The sequence below is a fragment of the Myxine glutinosa genome, chromosome 14, assembly GCF_964187855.1.
Source record: "Myxine glutinosa chromosome 14, kmMyxGlut1.1, whole genome shotgun sequence".
Classification (NCBI taxonomy): Eukaryota; Metazoa; Chordata; class Myxini; order Myxiniformes; family Myxinidae; genus Myxine; species Myxine glutinosa.
In genome coordinates this window covers 9,887,396-9,899,430 of record NC_136274.1, presented here as the reverse complement: position 1 = coordinate 9,899,430, position 12,035 = coordinate 9,887,396, and the positions used below count along the sequence as shown (strand labels likewise).

The window sequence follows — 12,035 nt, the reverse complement described above, 5'->3', positions numbered from 1 at the left end:
ATCATAATCATCTTGATCATGATGTTGATCGTCGTCACACAAATCCCATTGGTTTGGGGTTGGCACTTCATAGAGTAAGGATGTGAATTTTTTTTAATCTTTCAGGAATTGGCTGGCCACATCGGATGTTTGACTTGCATAAGTTAAGGGAGGAATTTGTTCAATATGCAGGCACAAACTCCCCTACTCTTTGATGCAAAAGACACCTTGAAGTCTTTCATGAAACCCTAACGATTCTTTCAACATCTCATCCCATGAACTGTGCACTCAGTGATGCAACCACTTGGTTGCAAAACGATGGTTTTAAAAGTTGCATTGGGAATCGTACCCCTAGTGCACAACTCACAGGACAGTGCTACTCTAACATCCTGAAATGAAACGATCCATCATTACCCAAACAATAGTTCTGAAAGCAATCCATGTATGACTTGAGGCATTTCAAACAAGGGAATGGTCAACCAATGGAGCATTTCCAGTTTAAAATTTCCTCAATGCAACTCTTGAACAAACAGTTATTTGTTTATTGTACTCTTGTTTTTATTTGCTCACGAAATGTGGAGTCTGTACGAGGGAAATGGAGGTGCAAGTGGTAGGGGTAGGTTCGGGCGGACGGAAATGGTGGAGCACGGTGAACCATGCAAAAACGTTCCACGTTTGAACAAGCGTATGCTTGCCACAGCTCTCATTCATTCACACACACACGCACACACACACACACACACACACACACACACACACACACACACACACACACACACACACACACACACACACACACACACACACACACACACCTTATTTTAGAAGGAATCGCGATCAATTACGGTACATTAGGATTTGAATGCGAAACAGGATCTCGGCGTCGAGGTGGGAGAGGCTTTCGTATTCGTTCATCCGTGAAAATGATGAAATGATAAATTCAGGAATGAAGGTATGCTTCTACGCCAGTCGATGTTACAGGTATGATGAGAAAGGAGCACACTCGAATTCCCCTTGCCTCATTAATTAATCCATCGTGGTTACATATTGGTCCCACAAGAAATGCGCTCGGCTGCGAGCCCGAGATAGCGGTCCAGATAAACACCGAGACGCTATCTTTACACCATGAAAAACGACATCATGACGGTTCAAAGTAAACCTCACGATTTGAGCAGATCCAAACCTGCAAACGCATTCATTATTGCAATCAAAGTTAATTTTGAATGCCGGGTTCATGCACGTTGTTGTTTTTCAAACAAACACGCTAAATGACACACAGCGCACGCGTAAGGCTTGAAGCAGCTCGTTATATTGCTGTTGCCTCGATGCATATTTGATAACCTTAAAGCACCATTTTCAAGGTTGTTACCGCACCATACCGGTATCGCAGCGCACAAGGCGATGCCTTCAAACGGCTCGCTTTTTGTCGGATCGGCCAGTAGGCCAAGGCTGCAATTAAAAACATCAAACTTTTCACTCGAAACATGGAATATGCCATTGCCTTGTGATATGAAAATACTTAATGTGCATTTTCCGTATGTGCATGTCATGTATCTAAGAGCTGAGAAACATAAGATTCCGCAAAAAAAACACAATAAAGGAGTCCACGACGACCACTCCTTTTGCATCTTGAAACGCATCGGGCTGCCGAAGCAGTTTCTAGGCTCGTGGGCACAATCCTGGATGGGTCGCCACTGTGACGCAGGATACTCGAATGGCTCATTGTTCCCAGTAAGCTGGTACTCGTTTTGCTTGCCTCCGAAGGATGACAGGCTGAGTCAACCCAGCTGGTGTTAATTCAACGGTGAGACGGGGGCTTGAACTCAGGACCCCGAGATCTCAAGCCAGCCACCGTTAAGCCAACACCAGGCTTCAATAAAGGACTAAGGCCTCCAAACACCTTTTATTTCCTGAAAGATGGACCATATTAATATTTTGGACTCTCTTTTGTTGCAGAGGTTGCTTTATTATTTACTTTTATATGTTTGAGGATCATGACCTAACAAGGTGGAAGTGACATTTTGTGTCACTTGGCTCACCAATCATTGTTGAGAGAGTTGTACAAGCATCTTCAGAGTTGATTGACTATGAATGAATCCAAACTGATAGTCAGAGATGAGACTATTTGAAAATAGGAAAAACTCCACATTGGATGCTATGATAGATTCCATGACTTTGCTTGTAATCAGAAGCAACTCCACTGAGCTATAGTTGGTAGGGTCTGCGTTGGCACCCTTCTTGTGCATGGGAGTGATGTTTGCTGACTTCCATGCAGAGGGGACGTAGGTAAAGAAGGACTGAATGAATAGGGTAGATAGAGGTGGACAAAGAGTGGCAGAGCAGGATTTTGAGAACATGGACACTGATGCCATCCAGACCTATTGCAGAAGCCGGAATGTGAGTTGTTCTTAATGTTTTTAGTCTCGGACAATTCTCTCAAATAAGCTCGTGGCACGGAGATCTCGCAGGAGTGAACCAGAGATCCCCCCCCCTCCGCCCCCCCCCCCCCCCACCACATGTAGGATGGTGTAACCCCGCCATCACAAAATCAGGGCCACAACAGAGTTAGAGGGAGAGACCTTGAGCTAGAGTGAGACGCCTGACCGTGACCACGCTGCCCTGACGAATCTGGGCAGCAGGGAAGATGGATATGATGCATATGAGGTATGAGGAAGGTTTGCACCCCCTGACTTGTGTTGGAGGGAGGGGGGTGTGGGGGGAGGACATTGAAGACACCAATCATCATGTAGAAAAAAGTTGAGGGGGGTACAACCACAACGAACAGGCATCCCCAATAGTTGTAGGAATGGGTTGAATGTATCGGTTCAAGCATTAACATTTATTATCGTATGACAGCAGGAACCCTTTAGAGTTTAGAAGGACAAGGAAGGAGCAAACAAAACTATATACAGTTCGGCCGCAGCTATGCGAAGCGAGGTTGAGGCCATTTATTCCTGATACACGAAACGCCCTACAACCCATGCCTAGAGAAAATGCTTTTTGGAACTCTGGCCGCATTTTCCATCCAATCATCATTAACTTTGTTTTTAAAAAATCTCCTTTGGTAGACACTCCTGCGTTTGTTTCATGTAACTTGTGCAAGTGTTGCCGAGAAAACGAATTTAAAAGCAAATAATGGTGAAAAAGTGATGGCGGAAGAAAGAAAAAGTGATGGCGGAAGAAATAAAAAGTGATGGCGGAAGAAATAAAAAGTGAGGTCTGAAGAAGAAAAAGTGAGGTCTGAAGAAGAAAAAGTGAGGTCTGAAGAAGAAAAAGTGAGGTCTGAAGAAGAAAAAGTGAGGTCGGAAGAAGAAAAAGTGAGGTCGGAAGAAGAAAAAGTGAGGTCGGAAGAAGAAAAAGTGAGGTCGGAAGAAGAAAAAGTGAGGTCGAAAGAAGAAAAAGTGAGGTCGAAAGAAGAAAAAGTGAGGTCGAAAGAAGAAAAAGTGAGGTCGGAAGAAGAAAAAGTGAGGTCGGAAGAAGAAAAAGTGAGGTCGGAAGAAGAAAAAGTGAGGTCGGAAGAAGAAAAAGTGAAGTCGGAAGAAGAAAAAGTGAAGTCGGAAGAAGAAAAAGTGAGGTCGGAAGAAGAAAAAGTGAGGTCGGAAGAAGAAAAAGTGAGGTCGGAAGAAGAAAAAGTGAGGTCGGAAGAAGAAAAAGTGAGGTCGGAAGAAGAAAAAGTGAGGTCGGAAGAAGAAAAAGTGAGGTCGGAAGAAGAAAAAGTGAGGTCGGAAGAAGAAAAAGTGAGGTCGGAAGAAGAAAAAGTGAGGTCGGAAGAAGAAAAAGTGAGGTCGGAAGAAGAAAAAGTGAGGTCGGAAGAAGAAAAAGTGAGGTCGGAAGAAGAAAAAGTGAGGTCGGAAGAAGAAAAAGTGAGGTCGGAAGAAGAAAAAGTGAGGTCGGAAGAAGAAAGTGAGGTCGGAAGAAAGAAAAAGTGAGGTCGGAAGAAGAACAAGTGAGGTCGGAAGAAGAAGTGAGGTCGGAAGAAGAACAAGTGAGGTCGGAAGAAGAACAAGTGAGGTCGGAAGAAGAACAAGTGAGGTCGGAAGAAGAACAAGTGAGGTCGGAAGAAGAACAAGTGAGGTCGGAAGAAGAACAAGTGAGGTCGGAAGAAGAACAAGTGAGGTCGGAAGAAGAACAAGTGAGGTCGGAAGAAGAACAAGTGAGGTCGGAAGAAGAACAAGTGAGGTCGGAAGAAGAACAAGTGAGCACGAAAGAGAAAAAAGAGGGCGGAAGCGAAAAAGGCTAGGGCGGTAGAAGAAGAAAGTGAGGGCGGAAGAGGAAAGGGTGAGGGCGGAAGAGGAAAGGGTGAGGGCGGAAGAGGAAAGGGTGAGGGCGGAAGAGGAAAGGGTGAGGGCGGAAGAGGGAAGGGTGAGGGCGGAAGAGGAAAGGGTGAGGGCGGAAGAGGAAAGGGTGAGGGCGGAAGAGGAAAGGGTGAGGGCGGAAGAGGAAAGGGTGAGGGCGGAAGAGGAAAGGGTGAGGGCGGAAGAGGAAAGGGTGAGGGCGGAAGAGGAAAGGGTGAGGGCGGAAGAGGAAAGGGTGAGGGCGGAAGAGACTATTTTCATTGTTATTCATTATTATAAGTGTTCTTATACTATTACGACACATGTTGAGCTTCCTAACCACACACAGTGTTTAAGCCATGAGTTTCTTGCTTCAAGGAATGAAATTTTAAAAACTTGTTTTTTTAATCTTTAAAGTAATTTATTTTTAGTACACGATTAAACAAAAATACCCAGCTGACTCTTCAGCTTAGTTATTGAGGGTGTGTATGGCATCACCAACCAATACATCCTAAGTCTTGACACCGTGTTCGTGGGGATCGGGTTCAATTGAAGGGAAACCAAACCAACAATCCTTGGATTCCTTTCTGAGTACCACTGTGAATTTACAGGTGTTTCAAATTGAGACACAACTCTGAATAATTGAAAGCTAAATGCACATTCTTACTGTTTCCCCTCAGTCCATGGAGTACCACCTGGGCACAGGAACCAGCTGCTCTCGCACCCACTTAACCGGTTTGTCCGTGCTGGAGCAGGGTGCACCGCTTCCCACTTCCCTCAATCCTTACTGCGTTCTACCCTCGCAGTCACAATCTCATCTGTGTTTCACGCCCAACCCACCTTTGCCACACCAGGTAAGAAAAGGTGTGCTTTTACCCTCTTTTAACAATGCTGCTTGTCTGGCATGTGATTGACAAAAATTGCAGTTGTAACTTTTTCATCCGTTTCTTCACCTGAAAAGCGTTCATTATTAATTAATGGAATGTGACATTTATTTATCAAAGTAAACTTTGTACATCCTGCTAGAAGTTATCGGATAGCTTACGTGAGATTGTGTTCACCTTTGGGTCCTTTCCTGGAGGATAAAATAAATCTACTAAACCTGTGGTTGAAAGCTGCTGCATTGTTACACTCAAACCTCATAGTGTGTATATATATATATATATATATATATATATATATATATATATATATATATATATATATATATATATATATATATATATATATATATGTATTTATATATATATATTTATTTATATGTATTTATATATATATATTTATTTATATGTATTTATATATATATATTTATTTATATATATTTATTTATTTATATTTATTTATTTATTTATTTATATTTATTTATTTATATTTATTTATTTATTTATATATATATTTATTTATTTATATATATATATATTTATTTATATATATATATATATATATACATTTATATATATATATATATATATATATATATATACATTTATATATATATATATATATACATATATATATATTTATTTATTTATATATATTTATATATATATATATATATATATATATATACAACATGCATTTTAAGGCAATTTTCCCTGCTAGAGCGGGGGTTAGCCTTGCGGTCCCCATGACAATCTTCTCCATTTTGCCCTATTTTCTGCATCTCTCCTTGTTAACCCCCTTGCCCGCATTTCTTCTTCCACCATCTTTAGCCAAGTCTTTCTCGGTCTTCCCCGTCCTCTACTTCCTTCTACATTAACTTCCATCACTCTTCTCAACCAGTCACTTTCATCCTTCCTCAATACATGACCAAACCATCTCAACCTGTTCCGCTTCACAGCATCAATCACAGGCAATATTCCCATCATCTTTCGCAATTCATCATTTGTCCTCCTCTCTCTCAACGATACTCCGCACATCCATCGAACCATTCGCATTTCCACCCTTTCCAGCCTTCGTTGCTGCTCTACGTTCATTACCCATGTCTCGCTCCCATAAATCATAACACTTGTCACACATGCAGCATACACCTTTCCCTTCAGCTTCAGCGACACTCTCCTCCTCATCAGCACGCCACTCAGTTCCCAAAACTTCTTCCATGCACATCTCACTCGAGCAACCGTTGCCGGGTCTGATCCACCTTCTCCATTCAGCATGTCTCCGAGGTAGCAAAATGTTTTCACACCTTCCAGCTTCACACCATCTCCAAGATCCAACTCAACATTTCCTCCATCTGCAGCTCCCTCTGCGCACACCTTACATTTGAATGTAGCTGCCACACTGGTTAATGACCCTCTCAGACCACTACATTTTTGATGAACCCACTCAGCGCACATTGTACACTGAATGGAGTTCACTCCGACACCCTTCCTGCACACAGCACACGGCCACTTCCCAGTTCTTTCCACCTCACCACATGCTTTACCACTTGCCATCACCTTTGTCTTTCCGATATTCACCTTCAGACCTTTTGTCTCCATACATTCCTTCCACTTGTTCATCTTTTCCTTCAGTCCATCCATACTTTCCGCAATCAACACCAGATCATCTGCATACAACAACTCCCACGGTAAACCCTCCTTTACGTTCTGAGCCAGCACCTCCATCACAGCTACAAATAGTAGTGGACTTAGTACCGACCCCTGATGCACTCCCACCTTCACCTCAAACTCACCACTGTTCCCGTCCTTCGTCCTTACAGCTGTGCGTGCTCTTTTGTACATTGCCATCACTACTCTGATCAACCATTCCTCCACTCCTAACTTCCTCAATGCCCATGTCAATACTTTGCGTGGAACCCTATCGAATGCTTTCTCCAGATCAACAAACCCAAAAAACAACTTCTTCCTCTTATCCATGTACTTCTCCTGCAACTGCCTCACAATGAAAAGCGCATCTGTCGTTCCTCTTCCTGGCATAAATCCAAACTGCATTTCGTCGATCTTCACTTTCTTCCTTATCCTCCTTTCCAACACCCTTTCCAATACCTTCATTCCATGCTCCAATAACTTTATCGCTCGGTACGAGCCACACTCCAGAGGGTCACCTTTCCCCTTGTATAGAGGGACGAGGGTACTCGGTTCCCAATCCACTGGAATGCGGCCTTCTTTCACCACCAGATTACAGATCTCTGTCATTCTCTTCACACCCCAACTTCCTGCTGCCTTCAACATATCTCCCACAACTCCCGTCGGCCCTCCCGCTTTTCCACTCTTCATTGCTTTTATCGCTTCCTCAACTTCCTTCTCAGTTATCTTCTCTGCCGGTCCTAAAACTGGGTTACTCTCTATGTTGTCATCCCATTCATTCTCTGTATTCAACAGCATTTCCATATATCTTTTCCATCTTCCTTTAATTCCATCTGGGTCGACAACGATTTGTCCCACTTCATCCTTCAAGCAACTCACCCCCATCACATCACACCTCTCTTTCGCTATGTGCTTTGCAATCCTGAATACTGCTTTCTGACCCTCTTCCGAATCCAAGCGTTCTCCGAACATTTTCCTACATGCCTCCTGCGCCTTTGCTACCTCTTTCTTTGCAGCCTTCCTGGCTGCCTTATAACTTTCATGCTCTGCTGTTTCTGCTCCCGTACCCTTCGCCTTCTGCCACTCTTTGAACTTCTTCCTCTTCTCGTCAATCCTCTTTCCAACTTCAACATCCCACCACCATGTTTCCGAGTGCCTCGGTGGTCCTTTTGTCCATCCACATACCTCACCAACGGCTCCCAACAGACTAGCTTTCATTGACATCCAACCACTTTCAAGCTCAACCACATCATCCTCTACCCTACTCAGCCTCTCTTTTAATGCCTCCCTTACTGTCACCTCTTTCAACCTCCACACCTTCATTCTCGGTTGGTACTTCACCCGCCGAGCTCTCCTCGCACCTTTCACCCTTATGTCGCAGACAACCAAGTGGTGCTGTGAAACAGCCTCCTCCCCCGGGATCACCTTTGTGTCCCGGAGGTGCCCCCTATCTCGCCTACGCACCATCAGGTAGTCAACGGTTGTCGTCGACCCACCTGACGTGTATGTAACAAGCTTATTGTCCTCTTTCTGGAACTGAGTATTACAAATCAACAAATCAGCTCCATCAGCAAACTCCAAAATCCTTTCACCTTCTCCATTTCTCACACCATATCCGTAACCCCCATGAACTCCCTCAAAACCGTCCATACTCCTTCCCACATGTCCATTTAGGTCTCCTCCCACCACAACAACTTCCTCATTTATATATATATATATTATATATTTATATATATATATATTTATATATATATACTGTATATATATATATATTATTTATTTATATCTATTTTATTTTTATATATATATATATATTATTTATACATATTTATATATTTTATATATATATATATATATATATATATATATATATATATATATATATATTATATATATATATATATATATATATATATATATATATATATATATAAACACAAAGAACTGTTCACTGCAAACAAGCACTGGTCTCCTGCTACCTATCAGCCCAACCTTCTTGAGTAGTGGAAGACTGGAGGCATTACTTTGTCGGTTTTGTCCATCTGTCTGTTGTACAGTATATATTTTTTGTTCCCACAATAACTTGTGGATCACTGAAGGGATTTTAGCCAAAAACTCAAAAGTATGGATTGTAATAAAAGATGAACTGATGGGATTTTGGGTTCAGATGGTGAAAAGTCTACGGTCATGTTACTTTGATTGAAAATTGTTACCTCCATGGCGAAGGTGGATGAAGATTATGTTTTCACCCCTGTCTGTCTGGTTGTCTGTTTGTTTGTGATCAAGATATCTCAAAACGTTGTGGACGGATTCAGACTAAATTTGGCGGAGAGGTTGTGTATGTGACGAGGACTAAATGATTCGATTTTGGTTTAGATCTGAATACGGATTTGGATACGAGAATTATTTAATTTTCAAGTGATTCTTCACCATTGAGAGATCGTGTGAAAAGCGATATATAACATGATATTTATAAAAGTAATGGACGAGTTATGACTAAACTTGGTGGTTGAGTTGGTTATGACACAAGAACAAGCTGATTATATTTTGGTTGAGGTCCGAATCCAGATCCGGCCTATCAGTAGGATACAAAACATAAAGTGTTCAGCCTGGCGGAGGTATGTGCTCTACCGAGTGCCGTTCTCGTTGTTGCTGCGATAACTTATGAACCACGTAAGAGATATCAACCAAACTAGCCACAAATATAAAGTGTGATCGAACGATTAAGCCATTGCATTTTGGTTGGGTTCAAAATATCAAAGGTGAAAGGTCATGTGCTCTTTCATTGCAAATTATGTTTTTCCCACAATAACTCGTGTACCACCAAAGAAAGGTATTTCAACCACAATATGGGCTGTCATACAAAGATGAATGGATTCAATTTTGGTTTCAGCTGGACAGATGTCAAAGGTCATGTGCCCTTAACAGTGGGTTGAGATCAACATGGGCGGAAGCATATCCATCAATGCATTCATGTAAAATCCTGTTTTCTACTTTAGCAATGCCATCCAATCACTTGGGAAGGGAATCAATCCATGGATGTTGTTATGAAAGTCAAATCCACAACATTGTCCTAATAGTAGGTTTAATGACAATTCGATCTCGGGCAACATCCTGTAGAAATACAATCATGCAATATATCAGGATTATATAATCAAGGAGAAGTTCAGCAATTTATCAATCAGTGCAAGCAAGCCTAGATCATCTACATATATGCACCATTCGAGTCTACGTGTCACGGATTAAATGTCACAGGAATGTTTCGGAGCGATGGTCGTCCGAGTTCTTATAGATGCCTCTCAGTGGTTAGAGAGAGCATAACACCTGGGTTCAACTTCGATACAATTTCATTACATTCTCCCCGCCGTTAAATCTACACTTCCGCTAAGGCAGGAATCAAGCACGCAGCAGCAATAGTAGAGCAGCGATTGTCCGTCCATGTCAGTCGGTCCATCCGTAGCGATCGGGGCGACGAATTTCCCTTCCAGCACGGGTCTGGAAGCTACCGGGTACTACATCCTCAAGTCCGGAGTCCCCTGCGTCGGAGTAGCCGCCTAAGTCAGGTGACGAAGGTGGCACCACAGTGCCTCCAGGTTGGGGTGTATTTGGCGGCGAGATGGTCGGCAGATGCTCCATAGGCGGTGCAACGGGAGAGTCCATAGACTCGTAAATTGGTTCGTCGATTTCCCCGCAAGGGGCCAGGTGGCGTACGGAGACAGTTGACTCGTGTCCATCAGCCACCAACACGCGAGCATGCTCGGGATTAGCTTGGAGTATTTGCACCTTATCCACTAGTGGATCATATTTACTCATGCGAACCGCTCGTTTGAGGTAAGCCGGCCCCGGCTCTGCAAGCCAACTAGGTAAAGGTCGGATACTACCCGAGCTCCTCGGGTGATGAAACATCCGTTCGTGGGGAGTTTGGTTGGTTGCCGTACACAGTAAAGTCCTGATCGAGTTCAGTGCCGCAGGTAACGACCAAGCCCATTTATCTAGGCCTCGGCCGAGGGACCTAAGGCTTAGCGTGACGGCTCTCCATATAATACCATTGAAGTGTTCGACCTGTCAATTCGCCTGCGGTCTATACGGAGTGGTATAGCTAGAAGCGACATTATGCTGGAGTAAGAAGCTCCTCACCTCCTGGGACAGGAACAACGCACCTCGATCGGTATGCACGTAGGCTGGATTCCCAAACATAGAAAACAAGTTCTGCAGGCACCGGATAACTGTGGCGGCTGTCGTATCTACGCACGTGAAAGTGAAAGGGTATCCCGAGAACTCATCAACGATAGTGAGCAGATAACGAGAGTTACTCGATGCCGGTGACGCCGGCAGTGGCCCTTTGAAGTCCATCGCCAATCTCTCCCACGGCCTAGTTGCTCGGACCAGTGTCCCCATAGGAGGGTTGTAAAAATGCGGTTTGAGTTCAGCACATACAGAACAATTGCGACAGACCTGGCGAGTGTCTTCAACCGAGTAGGGCAAGTTACGACTGCGCACAAAATGAGCGAAACGCATCACCTCGGGATGGCACAAAGTGTCGTGCAAAGCGCGCAGATCCTCCAAAGATATGAGGCCCGCACACGTTGCCGGCCGCGATAAGGCGTCGGCAACCGGGTTATCCCTCCCAGGGCGATATTTGATTGTGTAGCAGAAATCGGCGAGTTCGATGCGCCAGCGAGTGATTTTCTCATTCTTAATGCGTTGAGCATGCAGGGTGTCGTACATAAACGCAACGCTCTGTTGGTCCGTGATAATTTGGAAGCATCGTCCGAACAAGTAGGGACACCAACGCCGAATCGACTCGACGATGGCATACGCCTCCTTTTCGACAGACGAATGTCTCCGCTCAGCGGAGGTGAGAGTTCGCGAAAAGAAGGCCACAGGGCGCCCCCCCCCTGGGAGAGAGTCGCAGCTATCGCATGATCCGACGCATCACTTTCCAAAACAAAAGATTTATTTTCGTCAATCGTCGCCACAGCGGCGCCAGCGATGTCGGACTTAAGGCTATGGAAAGCGGCCTTGGCAGCAAGGCTCATGGGGAACGCTTCGCAGTCCACAAGCGGGCGGAGCTTCGCGGAGAAATTTTGTACCCACCTAGAATAATGAGCGAACAGCCCGAGAGCATGCTTCAGCGAAGCACGATCGCAGGGCGGGGCCATGTCGAGCAAGGGTCGCAGACGTTCCTTATCCGGAGCAACAGAGCCGTGGGTCACGGTGTACCCCAGAAGATCTATCGTTCGGGCGGAGTAAC

The 12,035-nt window shown here is 44.1% G+C and overlaps 1 protein-coding gene across 1 annotated transcript in view; it reads left to right on the top strand.

Annotated features, from left to right (window-relative positions):
* Window positions 1–12,035, top strand: part of LOC137439422 (uncharacterized) — a 100,116-nt gene that overhangs the window by 56,667 nt on the left and 31,414 nt on the right. Inside the window, exon 6 of the mRNA XM_068135161.2 lies at window positions 4,934–5,107. Coding sequence (XP_067991262.1) covers window positions 4,934–5,107 — 174 coding nt within the window. The remainder of the gene's footprint in view (window positions 1–4,933; window positions 5,108–12,035) is intronic.